The 17,109-nt window shown below is 43.4% G+C and overlaps 1 protein-coding gene across 1 annotated transcript in view; it reads left to right on the top strand.

Annotated features, from left to right (window-relative positions):
* The window catches only part of DST (dystonin), a 484,671-nt gene that overhangs the window by 282,260 nt on the left and 185,302 nt on the right, over positions 1–17,109 (top strand). The window contains exons 41-46 of the mRNA XM_015408298.1: positions 4,379–4,502; positions 10,784–10,992; positions 11,563–11,880; positions 12,039–12,205; positions 14,232–14,388; positions 14,691–14,814. Of these exons, the coding sequence (XP_015263784.1) occupies positions 4,379–4,502; positions 10,784–10,992; positions 11,563–11,880; positions 12,039–12,205; positions 14,232–14,388; positions 14,691–14,814 (1,099 nt within the window). The remainder of the gene's footprint in view (positions 1–4,378; positions 4,503–10,783; positions 10,993–11,562; positions 11,881–12,038; positions 12,206–14,231; positions 14,389–14,690; positions 14,815–17,109) is intronic.

The raw sequence follows: 17,109 nt of genomic DNA, 5'->3' as shown, positions 1-17,109 counted from the left end.
TGGGGAAGAGTCCTGAAGTTGCTAAGCACAAGCGTACAAGAAATGGACTGTGGGGTGGGAGGTGTGCCTGGGTGATTCCGTGTATTTGTCTACAAAGAACGACCTGGTGAAACTCTCTGCCAAATACCACCAGGACCCTGTGGGACTTAATGCAGTTCTGCAGGGCTGTAAGGCAGAGATGTTTCACCAGTCTTTTTGTTGAGGACAGGAACTGTTTCTGTCATGGCTGGCACCCTCCTCTTGTCTTCCATCTTTTTGCTTTTGCCTCCTTCTCACCCTGCCCGTGAGATGGCAGCACAGACTGGAGTGAGTCTAAGACTAAATTAGTGACACCATCTGGGAATTATTTAATAATATACGAAAGACTGAATTATTAATTTTAACAATGTTATGTTGATGTTTTTAACTTCTGTTGTACATTGCTCAGAACCCTGTGCACTCAAGGATTGGGTGATTCATAAATTTAAAGTACATACTTTATATTTAATGTAGTTGTGGGGTCTGGCCTTGGGGATGGCCTGGAAGAAAACTGAATTTTTAATCTCTTATTTCACCTTCAGCACTTATTGAGTCTTAATGTCGTGTCAGTTAAGCAATGGAAGGGCTGAGGGGCACCATTGCTGTGCTGTGCTTAGGGCATCAGGTGGCCTTAATCCAGTCCTGCTTCATGGAGATGCAGGGAAAAGATACACACAATCATTTGTGAAGATTCCACATGTGCATTTTGGTGCAGATACTGATATTTAGCTACCCATGGCTTCCCTACACATGTAAAGCAGAGAAATAAATGTATATATTATCTCCACACCTGATGGTATGATGTCATGTATATGTCTTTCCCAACATGGTATAGTTAAAAGATCTTGTTTGAAGCATCCCAGGTTCCCATGTGTTTCTAGTGTAGATGGTATTGGTCAGATGACTGTTACAATTTGGATGATACAGGTCAGGTACATGTTAAATGTACTTTAATTCAAAATTGCTGCAGATTTATTTTGGGTATAGATACAATGCAGTTAATAGATACAATGCAGTAGATTGGCATCAGGAAGCTTCTTCAGAGTTACTGTTCCCAAGACACATCCAGAGGCAGAATTTAATGTAAACTTTGCCATGTAGAATTATTACATAGCCATGAAATAAACTTTTTTGTATAAGCTGTATCATGAAAAAAGTAGACTTGCTCTATAGGATCAGTGTAAAGCTTCATCTAAAGTATGAACTTTCTAAGAAACAGCTGTCCCCTCAGTCTGACTTGTTGTTGATGTAGATTTATGGTGACTATGAAGTGTCCTGTTAGATGTAGCATTACTATAATATGGCACACTAGGAAGTAGCCCTTGTGTGATAGCCTCAACACTGAACTAGCTGTTGTGTGATAGGGGCAGGGGTCTTTTTGTAGAAAAAGAGCTGCCGGAGCTCATTAGCATAACTCATTAGAATATGCCTCACCCCCTGACATCACCAGAAGTGTGTCTTGGGGGAGCAGCAGCGCTCCCGCGCTCTCGGGAGACCCGGGGGCGGAGCTCTCTGGGCCTCCCCCGAGCCGATGCAATTCTTTTGTGCTATACTCATGTCAAGATATCAAATCCTTTTATCCCCTAGAATTTGCTTACATAAATCTTTCATTATATAAATGTAACTGATGTATCTAGGGTGAGGTTAGAAGAGAATTTGTAGAATAAAATTAAAGGCTCCCTGCAAGGAAGGGGTGCTGTGTCCTGAACAGGACATTTAATTATTGTAGTCTAGCTACAGTGAAAAGGCTGCTTTCGAGCCCCCAGAATGCCTTTCCACGGGCACCGCGGGAACCAAAGGCGCGCGAGCCATTTCACCATCCTGAACAGGATATCTTCCAAGCACCAGGCTTGCGAAACCGCTCCATCGCTCTGGCGAGCATTCGGCCGCAGCCTATTCACACGCGCCCGCGATACTGCCAGACACACCCGGGCCTGAGAAGCGGATGAACAGCTGCTCCGCGGCCCGGCAGGAGACTCGTGGGGTTCCATTTTAGCTTCAGGGAGCCGAGCTGAGGAACATTCTGGCACGAAGGAGGGGGGTCCCCTGTGCTGAACTGATCTCTCGCCTTGTCCAACCATACCCTCCGTGGCTGACAGTGCGGTGGGCCGCGAGCGCGTCTCGAGCTCGAGGCACCCCTCCCAAACCTTGGCATGGGGGGTGTCTCTGTGCCGGGAGGCCCCTGCTGTGTCCTCTGCATGACGGCGGTGATCTGCTTCCTTTCCTCCTCGCTGAGCCGGCTCAGGTCCTCCTGCACACCGACTGGAATAGAGGCCGGCCCTTGTGCCCTGCCATCCGCCGCGCTTTCGGCCCCCTCGCCCTCCAGGCTCGCCTCGTTGCCCATCCAAGAAAGGCACATCGCTCCAGTCTTCTTTGTGTCCCAGGGATCTCGGAGCAGCGAGGTCCCCTCGCGGTAGGGATGGATTGCCCCCCTTCCCCGGCTGCCGGAGAAACAGAAGAGAAAGGGGACTCCCCCGAGCCGCAGTGCTCTCGCGTGAGCTTGGAGGACCCGGTGGCAGCGCTCTCGGCCTCCCCCGAGCCGCAGCGCTCCCGCGCGGCTCGGAATACCTGGGGGCGGGGCTCTCTGGGCTTCTCCCAAGCCGCAGCACTCCCGCGCGAGCTCAGGGGACCCGGGGTGGGTGGGGCTTGCCGCCACGCAGGCTGCCGGAGCGGCGCTCCGGAGGGCTCCGGCCCAAAAAGACCCCTGGATAGGGGTGTACTTATTAAGGAGCAGGGAGAGAGTGCTGACAAAATGTGGCAATGGTATCTGCTGTACTGTGTCCAAGGTAATGTTAGGGCATTTAAATTGTGTCATTTTTTTAAAGCAGGGATTAGTTAAATTGAAGGAAGTCTTCTGAGAAGCCAAAAGTAGTTTTATTGTTGTAAAGATAAAATAGGGAGGATGTATACTAACTAGATCTCTTGCAGGAAGGATGGAATATAAATATGCGTCAGGCTCCCTGTGCATTTCACATTTTACAGCTCGCCTGCCATTGAGATAGGAGGTTCCCCTCTCTCTCTTTGATGTGCCTGGGGCTTGTCACCTTAGTGGTGCCAAATGTCCTGGCTTCTCAAATGTCTGTGGTCCTGTTTTCCTTGCTATGTAGAGACTACATGCCTATGGGAGGGGGGAGATGACTGTTAGTTCTGGTGGGCAAATACCGTGGGGTGACTGGGTCCTGAGCTTTAGTGCATTACTTGAATTCACTATATCTGCAACCTTTGCACATTCAACTTCAGTCCTAACAATAGATGTGTCCAGGATGGTATCTATCAACTGTCTCAATAAAGTTAGCTTTCTTCAAACCGACTGGTGTTGAGGACTGATTTAACCAAAATCCTGACAATATGTAGGCTGGGAGACTGAGCTGGCTCAAAGTCAACTAGAGAGTTTCATGATAAGCAGAAATTTCAACATGGAGGGTATAGACAGTTGTTCATGAGAGGAAGAGGATATTTGGACTTTTTTAAAAGACGGAACTGGTTAAGATACAGTAAGTACTCCTTTATCTGGAGCTCTTTTTTCCAAGTTGTCTAGGTTTCAGGTGAGTGTTAGGTCTTATGACATAAAGCAGAAATACAGATGAAGACAGAAATACAGATGAAGGCAAAACAGTATGCTGTGGCCCAGTTTCCAACTACAAAGGCTGACTGACTTAACAGATGGTATTTCTGTAACAAAGCTGTCTTACCATTGATAGGTACTTCCTTTATGTGGCAGGAAAGTTTGGTTTACGGTGGCTGTATTTGGTAGCCATTTTGGAAAGGCAAGCTTTATCAAGCTGTTATACTTGTAGTTTGTTTGTATCACGAGAAAGCCTTCACAGATATTGGACTGAAGAAGAGAGCTGAGATTTGCATCATAGCAATTTTGGTGGTTGGTTTTTTTTTTACTCTTCTGTCTCAGCTACTGAGATGACGGTACCATTAGGTCAGGTTTGGGGTGCTGTTGAGGGCAGCATTTGTGGCAGACTGATGGATCTGATTCATCGAATGCAACACACTAGGAGACTGTGCTGTAAAAGTCCTATTGAAATGATTGGGACTGTGCAAAGGCAGAGTAGGCACCAAAAAATCTCTGACTCTGTATTGTATTTGCCAAAGTAAAGTGCTGGATCAGAGCAAGAGTCCATCCAGTTCAGCACATTGAGTCCAAACATAGGCCAACCAGCCACTGCTGGGGAAGTCCAAAAGCAAAGCAGCGTATAAATAGTGATGATGATAAAATGTGCCTCTTGTATCAGGAGAAGACTTCTTGTACTGGAGGAAAGAACCACCACTTGTGGGAAAGGATCCAACCTGTTATTTTTTCTAAAAAAAATAGCAAGTAGTTTAATTAAAGAATGGTTCAATTTTACAGGTGCTTCAGGGTCAAGTGGCAGGACATCAGATTGCTGTAGAGAAACTGAAAAAAGCAGCTGAAGTGCTCTTAGACACCAGAGGAAAATTGCTGCCAGATAAAGAGGAGATCAAGAAAACAGTGGGTAAGTAAAATGAGTAACCATTTTCTTAATTTCCTTCTCTCGCTCATACCTTGAGACTAAATATAATGTCCTGTAGTTGTTGCATCCTGGATTCCCTTTACTTTGTTCCACAATGTGTTTATGTTTTCTATTGTTTTTAGTCCCATTGGAGGGTTTGAATTTCCCACCAAAGTGGCTATTGGTGAATGCTGGAGGAACTAGGATCCTAGACTTCTATTGTCTAGAGGACAAGCTCCTTACTGTAGGAGCCTGGTGGCGGTCCTGGTGGCGGCCCGCATACCTAACAGTCTTACCCCCAGAGTGGTGCTCTGGCGGGCTCCGGCCCCAAAAGACCCCTGGATAGGGGTGTACTTATTAAGGAGCAGGGAGAGAGTGCTGACAAAATGTGGCAATGGTATCTGCTGTACTGTGTCCAAGGTAATGTTAGGGCATTTAAATTGTGTCATTTTTTTAAAGCAGGGATTAGTTAAATAAAAAGACCCCTGGATAGGGGTGTACTTATTAAGGAGCAGGGAGAGAGTGCTGACAAAATGTGGCAATGGTATCTGCTGTACTGTGTCCAAGGTAATGTTAGGGCATTTAAATTGTGTCATTTTTTTAAAGCAGGGATTAGTTAAATTGAAGGAAGTCTTCTGAGAAGCCAAAAGTAGTTTTATTGTTGTAAAGATAAAATAGGGAGGATGTATACTAACTAGATCTCTTGCAGGAAGGATGGAATATAAATATGCGTCAGGCTCCCTGTGCATTTCACATTTTACAGCTCGCCTGCCATTGAGATAGGAGGTTCCCCTCTCTCTCTTTGATGTGCCTGGGGCTTGTCACCTTAGTGGTGCCAAATGTCCTGGCTTCTCAAATGTCTGTGGTCCTGTTTTCCTTGCTATGTAGAGACTACATGCCTATGGGAGGGGGGAGATGACTGTTAGTTCTGGTGGGCAAATACCGTGGGGTGACTGGGTCCTGAGCTTTAGTGCATTACTTGAATTCACTATATCTGCAACCTTTGCACATTCAACTTCAGTCCTAACAATAGATGTGTCCAGGATGGTATCTATCAACTGTCTCAATAAAGTTAGCTTTCTTCAAACCGACTGGTGTTGAGGACTGATTTAACCAAAATCCTGACAATATGTAGGCTGGGAGACTGAGCTGGCTCAAAGTCAACTAGAGAGTTTCATGATAAGCAGAAATTTCAACATGGAGGGTATAGACAGTTGTTCATGAGAGGAAGAGGATATTTGGACTTTTTTAAAAGACGGAACTGGTTAAGATACAGTAAGTACTCCTTTATCTGGAGCTCTTTTTTCCAAGTTGTCTAGGTTTCAGGTGAGTGTTAGGTCTTATGACATAAAGCAGAAATACAGATGAAGACAGAAATACAGATGAAGGCAAAACAGTATGCTGTGGCCCAGTTTCCAACTACAAAGGCTGACTGACTTAACAGATGGTATTTCTGTAACAAAGCTGTCTTACCATTGATAGGTACTTCCTTTATGTGGCAGGAAAGTTTGGTTTACGGTGGCTGTATTTGGTAGCCATTTTGGAAAGGCAAGCTTTATCAAGCTGTTATACTTGTAGTTTGTTTGTATCACGAGAAAGCCTTCACAGATATTGGACTGAAGAAGAGAGCTGAGATTTGCATCATAGCAATTTTGGTGGTTGGTTTTTTTTTTACTCTTCTGTCTCAGCTACTGAGATGACGGTACCATTAGGTCAGGTTTGGGGTGCTGTTGAGGGCAGCATTTGTGGCAGACTGATGGATCTGATTCATCGAATGCAACACACTAGGAGACTGTGCTGTAAAAGTCCTATTGAAATGATTGGGACTGTGCAAAGGCAGAGTAGGCACCAAAAAATCTCTGACTCTGTATTGTATTTGCCAAAGTAAAGTGCTGGATCAGAGCAAGAGTCCATCCAGTTCAGCACATTGAGTCCAAACATAGGCCAACCAGCCACTGCTGGGGAAGTCCAAAAGCAAAGCAGCGTATAAATAGTGATGATGATAAAATGTGCCTCTTGTATCAGGAGAAGACTTCTTGTACTGGAGGAAAGAACCACCACTTGTGGGAAAGGATCCAACCTGTTATTTTTTCTAAAAAAAATAGCAAGTAGTTTAATTAAAGAATGGTTCAATTTTACAGGTGCTTCAGGGTCAAGTGGCAGGACATCAGATTGCTGTAGAGAAACTGAAAAAAGCAGCTGAAGTGCTCTTAGACACCAGAGGAAAATTGCTGCCAGATAAAGAGGAGATCAAGAAAACAGTGGGTAAGTAAAATGAGTAACCATTTTCTTAATTTCCTTCTCTCGCTCATACCTTGAGACTAAATATAATGTCCTGTAGTAGTTGCATCCTGGACTCCCTTTACTTTGTTCCACAATGTGTTTATGTTTTCTATTGTTTTTAGTTATAAGCAAAGGACACATCCCAGTTAGTTTTGAGATGGAGAAAGCCAGCACCTTTTCTTCTAAACAGCATTTGCACTTTTCTCAGCTGAAGTAGCTGAGGTCAGATGCACCAAAAAATTTTAAATTATAGGAAAAAATAATTCCTAGATATTGAAAATTCTTGACTTGATCAATAACATTTCCCTTTATATTCCAACTATATTTCCTAAATGAGCTACTAAAGTGAACAATTTTAGTTTTGGAGAAATTAATTGTAAGTAGTTCAGTGTCACATTGATCACTAAATCTCTCCAAGGCTTGCTTCAAGCCAACCTTAGTTTGAGATAAAGGACGGCATCATCAGCATACATAAGGACAGGAACCTTTCTATCATGTGCAAGAATTGGAGCATGGGTACCTACTGCATGAAAGCATCTAATCAAGGAGTTGACATAGATGTTAAATAAAAAGGGGACTAATAAACAGCCTCGCCTAAGTCCTTTTTGAACCGAAGTTCTTTTTGAGAGTTTGCCATCCTGTGTAAGCCTTATCTGAAGGCTATCCTGTGTAAGCCTTATCTGAAGACCATCCTGTGTAAGCCTTATATTAATAAAAGTAATAGTCTTTTATCAATAACCATGTCAGCCAATTTAGCCCGCAGCCTTCCCCTGGGTACAGAATCAAAGGCCGCCTTAAGGTCCACAAAGGTCGCATAAATGGTGTTCTTTTGATATTTCACATTTTTATAGGTAAGATAATCTAACACCAAGCAATGATCATGGTAAAACTGGCCTGTTCAATTTTGAGTAATTTATTTTGGTCTAATCGTTTACACAGTTTTAAACAAAGATGTTTGGTATACAGCTTATAGATCACATTTAGAAGATTGATTGGTCTATAATTTGATGGATCAGATTGATTACCCTTTTTAAATATAGGTACAATTATGGCCTGATTCCAGTCCTTCGGAATTTGGGCTGAGGAGTCTATATGTGTGAACAAATTTGCTAACATTGGGCCCCACCAATCTATATGTGACTTCAGAAGCTCAATAGGAATGTAATCATTACCCGGAGCTTTTCCTGATTTCATTTGTGAGATTAATAAGGAAACTTCAGTCTCAGACACTAGAGGCCACCATGTGGTAGTATCCAGAGGTATATCAGGAAAAACAGAATATTGTTGATCTCTAAATAAGTCACCATAATACTTTTCCCACATATCTGCTGGAATGGGGTTCGAGGCATTTGGTTGTTTTAAGTTGCAAATTAGAAATAATCTTCCAAAAACCCTCATTATCTTTTTCTCTGGAGGCTTTAAAATTGGACAACCGTAGAAGGTTGTCTGCAGCTCTTTTCTTAGATTTCTTTTGTTCCTTTATATTTCTTTTTTTTTAAAGTTGTAAATCAGATTCAGTAATTAGATTTGGATTCTGGTGAAAAATCTTGAAACTTTCCCTAAGAGTTAGCTTAATCAAACCATTTTTTAGTGCCCAAGTTCATATCTTGTTTAGAGCCACCAGATCATGAGAGGAGTGGCAAAAGAGTGGAAGTTAATAAGTTATATTAATCAATTAGACAATTCTTCTCATCAGAGTTAAGAGTTAAGGCCTGCCTGAGAAGTTGACCATTAACTGATTGTGACCAGAAAATAATTTTTTCATTAATATAGGGAGACCATTTAACTCTAGATCTTCCTGTCTGCTCCAAGCATACTAACTTGGGTACTTCAGGGAAGGGCTGGCCCTTATGGAGTCCTAATGGGCTAATCCCTTTAAGAATCAAGGGTAGATGGTCACAGTCTGTTCTTATATCTACCAAAAGATCAATATAGTTATTATAGAGATCTTGCAAAATAAGGATGTAATCTATAGTTGAATGCTTTAAGCCGGACCAGTAGATGAATTGGCCTGAGCGGTCCCCTGGTAGTAGGCCGTTCAAAATATGTCATTTGAAAGAGGTATGCGCCGGCAAAGTTAGTAGTTGGATCTAAGGAAATTAAAATTAGACATAGAAATATAAACAGCCAGAATCCAGTTCCTATGAGCTGTCAGTTTCCTTATAGAGCCATTCCAAGGTTTGGATACAAAAGTGTTAGACCTCCAGAGGGTCTTCCCCCTTTTGGGCCAACCTGGGTGCAAGAATGAAATGCAAAAATTTTTTGAAGGTCAAACAAATCTTGCATCCAGGTTTCCTGAAAAATAATAATTTTGAACTGAGAAATATTTCTGATAAAGTCTTTATCCCATGTTTTAGAGTACCAGCCGGCAACGTTCCATGAGAGAAGGAAGAATGGCAGTCAATCAATCTTATCTATAGTATCCAGGATTTTCTCAGAATTAATAAAAAATACAGCTGTTAGTCAGTAGATTCTGTAGTGTCTGAATATGGGAGGTGTCCATGTCTTCATCAAGTCGCTCTTTCGGACATGACTCAGTCATCACTATAGGGATATCTGAAAGGGAATCCAGGGGAGTGTTCAGTTTGTCTGAGTCAACATGTTCATCTAAATTGTGAAGGCAGGATAATAATTCTTTCAGCCTGGTTGTTATCTCCTTCCGCTCAGATTTTGGTAAATGAATGAAAGATGCAAGTAGCTCCTTCTCTACTTGATTTTCCAAATAAGTAGCCTTCGTCGGCTGAAGAGAGGAGACATCAGATGAGGTATCACTTAAACCCTCTGCATTATAGACCCAGTCCTCAGTGTACCCAGTTTTGGCTGGAAGATGTCCAGAGAAATATTCAAGGTCTCCCCAGTTATTGGCCTGGAGTGGGGAAGGGAAAGTGTCACCCATCACAACGTGAGAATTAAGAGTGCCATCTTAAGTAGAGTTACACCCTTCTAAATCCATCAAAGATAATGGTCTTATAATTGTGTAACCTTGTATAGGATGGTACGGTAAATAACAGAGTCCTCAAATACATTAGTTAGGAACGTTAATGCCCATTCTCAGATTATAATAAGATAAAATTTTTGAGTGGCATAAAATGTAGCTGAAAGAGCAAGTTTTAATATCATTAAGAATTTGGGTAACAACACACTGGCAGAGGTATCTTTTCCCCCACTTACCCTGCACCCATAGTCTTCATGCGGTAGATGAACAGCCTCCACATCTGCTTGCATACCACACAAGCAAGTAGCCTTGTTAGTCTATTGCAGAAAACCATATAATATGTTTGTGCAAAGTTGTACACAGTTCTGTATTATTTGGTTGGCAATAAGAATTATTGCATAGCATTGTGGTTGACATAGGTGATTCACTTGAAGTCTTATGCACCCAGTTACTCAGTCCAGGAAATAAATTACTAAGGGTAGTTAGAAATCATATAAACCAAGAATTTGCACAAATAGTCCTTCATGTGGCATACCTGCATCATAGGGGGAAGGGCTGTGTTTAGTGGTAACGCATCTGCTTGGCATGCAGAAGGTCCAAGGCTCAGTCCCCTGGCATTTCCAGTTTAAAAGGGAGAGGCAGTAGGTGTCTTGAAAGACCTCTGCCTGAGACCCTGCGGAGCTACTGCCAATCTGAGTAGACAATACTGACTTTGATGGACCAAGGGTCTGATTCAGTATAAGGCAGACTCATGTGTTCATATGTATGTGACATTGTATACTAAGTGCTACCACACAAATATTGTTACTGCTCAGGTAAGTTTACATTTGTTAAAAGCACAAAGATCCTGATGTTGAAAAGTTCATACTCCCTGATGAAAGGTATCCCAGATTCCATGCCTGACATCGTCAATTACAGACGCTCAGGGAGCAAGGTTAGGAAAAACTCCTGCACAGGCCCCCGGGGTGCTGCTGTCGTCATGGTGAATCTTAAATGAATCATTGGTGGCAAATCACATCTTCATATAAGTCTATGAAAAAATCATTTTCCTTTGTGTATCTTTCAGATACTGTTGTGGACAAGTATAACCACTTGTCCAAAGCAGTCAGTGACCGGAATGAGAAGCTCCAGATCACTCTAACACGTTCTTTAAGTGTTCAGGATGGATTGAATGAGATGCTTGATTGGATGGATGATGTTGAGAAGAACCTTGAGAAGCAAAGTCAAGTGCCTTTGAATTCTGCTGCTATTCAGGATGTCATTAGTAAAAGTATGGTGAGTAACATTTTGATAGAACAAACTCTTCCTGATAAGATAAGTAGCTTCTAATTAGCAATTAATTTCCAGTGATGTTTTACAAATAATACGAAAGATGGTTTTGACTGCATCTAGTTCAAATGTACTGACATCATCAGCACTGGGGAATAGCTACTATGGCACAAAATCAAGACTTGACTTTTCAAACCTCTCAGATAACAAATGCTTCTTCTGTGGAGTACTTCTAAGATTGTGTTACCATTACTGGAGATGCTGAGATTAGGAGAACATTTGTGAGCCAGTGGGGTAAAGTGAATCTGTAAGCCCTGAGTTCAAATGCCTTCTCTTCCTTAAAGCTTGCTGGGTAACCTTGAGCCAGTCACCATCTTTCAGTCTCACCTTCCTCACAAGGATGTTGTGACAATTTAATGGTGAAGGGAAAACTGGGTACAGAGCCAGGATAAAAATGTACTGGATAGTTAGATTTGTTTACAACAGTTCATGACTGATAAGTTCACCTACCTAGAAACACAGAATTGTCATTACTGTTCTCTCAGCCTTCTTTATTTGTTGCATTTTGTAATTCAGGCACTGGAACAAGATATTGCAGGTCGTCAGAGCAGTCTCAATGCCATGAATGAAAAAGTGAACAAATTCATTGAAACAACAGATCCATCCACTGCATCCTCTTTACAAGCTAAAATGAAGGAGCTCTCTGTACGGTTTTGTGAAGCCAGTAAAAAACACAAGAAAAAGCTTGAAAAGATGGAGGGCTTGAAGTCAAAAGTGGAACTGTTTGAATGCCTCTTGGATAAACTTCAGTCATTCTTGGACAAGAAAGCTCAGGCTCTCAGTGATGCTGACATCCCAGGGAAAGATGTTACTGAAATGTCTTTATATATGCAGGTAAATTTCTACTGGTGTAACACCATCTTCTCCATGTTATTGAGTATGGTAATATAATAGTAAATGTAGCCATCACATCCACAGCTATGAGAGAACCTCCAAGTTCAGTGGGTCATGCTATCCGATATGAAGTAATTATTTTCTTGTCCCTTTTGCAGGAAACCAACTCTGAATTGGCAGAGCAGAAAAAAGATCTTGAAGCTTTGCAGCACCTTGTTGGAGAAATTTCTTCACATGCTCTCCCTGGAGACAAGTCATTAGTGTTAGAAAAAGTCAACACCTTGTCGAAGAAATTCAGGACAATGGAAAAGACTGTGCGAGAAAAGTGAGTATGGTCATGGAATTTAAGAACAGTGCATCACAACAAGGGTAGAAATGATCAGAGGTGTCAGGGTTAAAAATAATTTCTGCTGGCCAAGAATTTCTTGTGTGCCAAGCAGATGCTCTACCTCTGAGCCACAGCCCCTCCCCTAACTTTTTCAATTGAAATGACAATCAAGTAGAGATAACAATAATTAAAATAAAGATAGGAGCAAAAAAAAAAGGATTCTCACAAATTAATCTCACAGCAAAAACACCATATACTAGTAAAGGCTAGAATCAAGAGCACAACCTGCAGTGATAATCATTTGAAAAGGCCCAGACAGGTAAAACTTGCAACCAAAAAGACATCAAACAGTGCCAAGTATATTGCTACATCAAGGACTTTCCATAGATTAAATGCCGGTTGGAGTGGAAGTGTGTCCTTCGTAGATTCTCACCTCATCTCTGAGGATAAGGGGCATGTGTAGCAGAGCTTGCAGTGACCATAACTGTTGGGCAAGCATATATGGGAGCAGGCAGTCCTTAAAGCACCCTGTTGCAAGACCATTTAAAGATGAGGACCAGCCCTTTGAATTGAACCCAGAAATATACTAGTAGCCAGTGCAGTTGTTTGAGCTCAGGCAGGATGTACTCTCTTTCGAACTGACTAGCTGGTTAATGTCTTCCTCACAGTGAAGTTTTAGTTGCTTAAACTACCAATAGAATTAGTAAGAGAATAATCTGAAGCATCTCTACCCAGAAGTAAATTCTATGTTATTCAATGGGATTTACTCACAGGAAAGGGTTTTTAGGTTTGCCCTATAAATATTTCTGTTGTGATTCCTGTCGCCCGCCATTGGCGGGCCACCCGTCACTGTCCCGCCTGCAGCAGGGGCCGGCCTTGGGACTCTTGCCTATCTGGTTTCCACCTCTGTGGCAGGGCTCTAAGGGCTGAGTGGGGTTTCAAAGTTGAAGAGGGAGAAGTGGCCTCAGAAGATGGGTTGCGTCACCACTCTTCCCATCCTGGGGTTCTGGCCTCCGACCATAGCTATAGCCAATTCGGGGCTCCCCTTCTCTCTCTCTCTCTCTCTTGCCCCAGCCAGCCCAGTCTTCCTCCTCCCCGGCCGTCTCCTCTCTTTTTATTACCACCTCGTTCCCCTGCAGCTTCCTCAATCTTGGCTCTGCCCCCACCTAAAGCGGGAGATGCCAAGGCCATCTCCTCTGCCCCCATCCCTATGATGCCTGCCAGAGGGCCAGGCCTTGCCTTGCCACTTACTCCGCTCTGCCGCGGCTCTCCTGGCCCTGCGTCAGTGGGTGGATGCTCCTCCCTGCCCGGTCTGGGCTGGCATCAGAACCCCTGCTGTGGGCTGAGCCTGGCTCACCTTATCCTGCCGCTGTGGTCCGCCCTGTTCCCCAGGAGCTTCCACGTCTTCATCGTCGTCCTGGAGACGATGATGAGCCCTCCCGCCGTCTCCTCATCGCTCCGCCATCCTCTCCACTTGCCGCCTCCATCGCCCAGGTAAGTTGCGAGTCAGGGGGAGGTTTCTGGGCCACTGCCTTGCCACCAGGGGTCTCTGCTCCCAGTGAGGACCGGGACAGTTTCATCCATAATGATAGGAGCTCCTATCTAACGTATGCACAAATTTGCATACAATGCATTTAGCAGTTCTTATTGAGTTAGTATATTTTAAGTTGACATTTTACTTGTATGGGCTGGAATCCAAAGGGCTGTGTGTAGTGTCTCACATGCACACTGGGGCTTTTCATGTCCCCTGTTCCATTGCATTCCCTTGTAATTTTTCAAAATGCCGTGTCTTAAGGCTGCACCTACAAAGCAGCCTTTGATGTGATCCGAGGGAGTGCATCAAGAAGGGGGGAAATGGTAATTTCAGTGTGTATGCATGAAGGAATCTTAGGCTGACTCAGGAAACTGTTTCAGTTACAGGTGTTTATGTGTCCATCCCAGTTGTTAATGCAACTCATAAGGTCATCTTGAATCTTGAGAACTGGGAGCATGTAACATTTTCTTGTTGATTTCCATTACATAGAGAAGAAGACGTATCCTCTTGCCGACAACAAATGGATACATTCAAGCTTCATGTAGAATGTTTGAAGAAATGGATAGACGAGGTGACAGAAAGAATTCCAACTACGCAGCCCTCTTTAAATGCTGAGACTTTAAAGAAGTATTTGCAGAACACCAAGGTATGATATTTCTTGATACTTTCATAAGTAGGATTCATGGTTAAGTAATTAAGCCATGCTGTCTGATTTGATGTTGCCCTCAAAAGTAAATTCAAGAATATAATATACATAATTAAGTATATCAGTTCAATACATTTTGGGAAGTCTATAAAAAGTTAATAAGCAAATCCATTTCTGTAACTTGTGCCCAATTTTTAAACAATGATGGAACATACTATATTGCTTTTTTCAATTTTTCAAAATAAGAAATATCTACAACTCAGTCACAGATATTTGGGATTAACTGTATTTCACATTTGTAGAATTTGGAAGATGAATGGGTTTCAAAGGCACCTGAAATTCAGAAAATGGCTAGCAGAGGAGCAGTGCTATGTAACCTAATCAGTGCTGTGACTTCCCCTGCAAAATCAAGGGGAGTCAAATCAGGTATGTTCAAATGAATAAGGACAATAAGGAACATTTTAAAAATCAAAATACTGTGTGTGGATGCAAGTGATAGACTAACAAAAATAAATCATTTGTTTGAAGACCCATGATGCTTACTTGGCTCTCAAGTGAATGTTATGTCTGTGGGTACAAGGATTGACAGTCAGTAAAGGTCTTATCCAGAGAACAGGCTTACAAACGATCAGAGCCATTGGCAGTTCTGGTGTTGTCTTTACACACATCTGCATTTTAGTATGGTATTGGTGTTATTTTAGTGGGCAGAATATTCCCTAGTTTTCTTTATTTTTCTGTAATCTGTATGCAAATAGTGAAGTAGTCCAAATCTGAGGATACTTAAATACAGTGACTTGAGCTCTGAACGGACAAGAGAGATGTTTCTACAAACCTTAAAAGGGCCCTAGGTTTGCAGAAAAAAATGTGAAATCTAAAAAAAACCCCACATGGGAGGTTAAAAAATCCGAAAATTATATGAGGAGTGCCTGTAGCTTTAAGCAGTGGATTCCTCCAGTGGCTATTGCTAGGCAAGCACACAGTATTACAGGCTGGGTTTTTCTGAGTAAAAGAAGGAGGGGGGCAGGGTCATTTCTAAGGAGGTTTTGGCCTTTGAGAGAGGAGTCATTGGGGCCAGGCCTGACCAGGGTTGCCAGCTCCAGGATGGGAAATTCCTGGAGATTTTGTGGTGGAGTCTGAGGAGGGCAGGGTTTGGAGAGGGGAGAGGCCTCAGCTGAATAGAATGCCATAGAGTCCTCCCTCCAAAGTTGTCATTTTCTCCAGTGGGAAAGATCTCTGTTGTCTGGAGTTCAGTTGTAATTCTGGGCAGGGGTCATTTCGTAGAAAAAGAGGTGCAAGAGCTCATTAGCATAACTCATTAGCATAACTTATTTGCATATGCCACACCCCCTGACATCACCAGAAGTGTGTCAGAAGGCAACACCCACTGCAACCTACCTGGCTGCTTCTTGCTCCTCGTGGTCCAGGGCTGCTGGGAGCAGGGGGCGGGGCTTGTTGCATGTGCCCGCCCCCTGGGCTCTTTACTGCCGGCGCTCTGCTCCTGTGCGCTCCTGCAGGAAATGACCCCTGATTCTGGGAGATCTCCTGGTCTCACTTGGAGGGTGGGAAACCTAGGCCTGGAAACAACCTCTGGGTGACTTGATACTACTAGAACTGCATGACTCAACTAGGCCTGGCTGCTTCCTACTGTTCAACAGCAGCCACCGTATGAAAGCCAGTGTGGTGTAGCAGTTAGAGCTTCAGAGCAGGGTCTGGGAAATCCAATTTCAAATCCCCATCTTGCTGTGGAAGCTGACTGGGTGATTATGGACCAGTCTCATAGTTTCAGCCTAACCTACCTCACAGGGTTGTAAAAAGGAGGAGAGGAGAATAATGTGAGTTGCTTTGGTCCCCACTGTGGAGAAGAAAGGCAGGGTATAAATGAAGTAAATAAATAATAAATATAGCTCAAGATGGGAAGTAGATAAAAGGTAGACTGGTGAATAGCTGAGAAGGAGAGAATGAGGCAGGGGAAGGGAATAGGATATTTGGGTTGCGAGGAGAAAAGGAGGAAATAGTGCAGGAAAGTAAGGTTCACCCCCCCACACAAGTACTTGAGGATTCCCTAATGTACAAGTGGGCCTGGCCCAGTGGCTGGCACCACACAACTGAGCCACAGTTTTCCTAGGTAGAGGCCGGTTGTGGGGAGGGGGGACCCTTAAGACAGAGGTGCAGATAAAGGTAGTTTGGCTGTTTGGTGGAGGCTATTTGAAAGAGGTAGAGTTGCCAAGTCCAAGTTAGGAAATACCTAGAGATTGGAGGAGGGTGGAGCCTGGGGAGGGGTGTTTGAGGAGGAGAGGGACCTCAGAAGGATATAATGCCATAGACTCCACCTTCCAAGGCAGCCATTTCATCTAGGAGAACTAGGATTTCCAGCTCTGGGTTAGGGCTTGAGATCACCCAGAGTTACGAATGATCTCCATATAACAGACATCAGTTCTCCCAGAGAAAAATGGCTGCCTTGGAGGGTGAGCTCCATGGCTTTATACCCTGCTGATGTTGCTTCCCTGCCCAAACCTCACACTTCCAAGGCTCCACCCCAAATCTGCAGGAATTTTCCTACCTGGAGCTGGCAACCCTAAGGTAGAACTGATCTCTGTAGCTGGGAGATCTGCTGTTATTCCAGGAGTTCTCCATGCCCCACCTGGGGGTTGGCAACCCTAGAAAGAGATAAGGAAGCAGGAAGAGGAGAAAGGCTGTGGGAGCTTTCAAGAAAGGGAAAGA

This window comes from Gekko japonicus, unplaced genomic scaffold (assembly GCF_001447785.1).
Source record: "Gekko japonicus isolate JY-2015 unplaced genomic scaffold, Gekko_japonicus_V1.1 scaffold383, whole genome shotgun sequence".
Classification (NCBI taxonomy): Eukaryota; Metazoa; Chordata; class Lepidosauria; order Squamata; family Gekkonidae; genus Gekko; species Gekko japonicus.
This window is presented reverse-complemented; position numbering and strand designations above follow the sequence as displayed.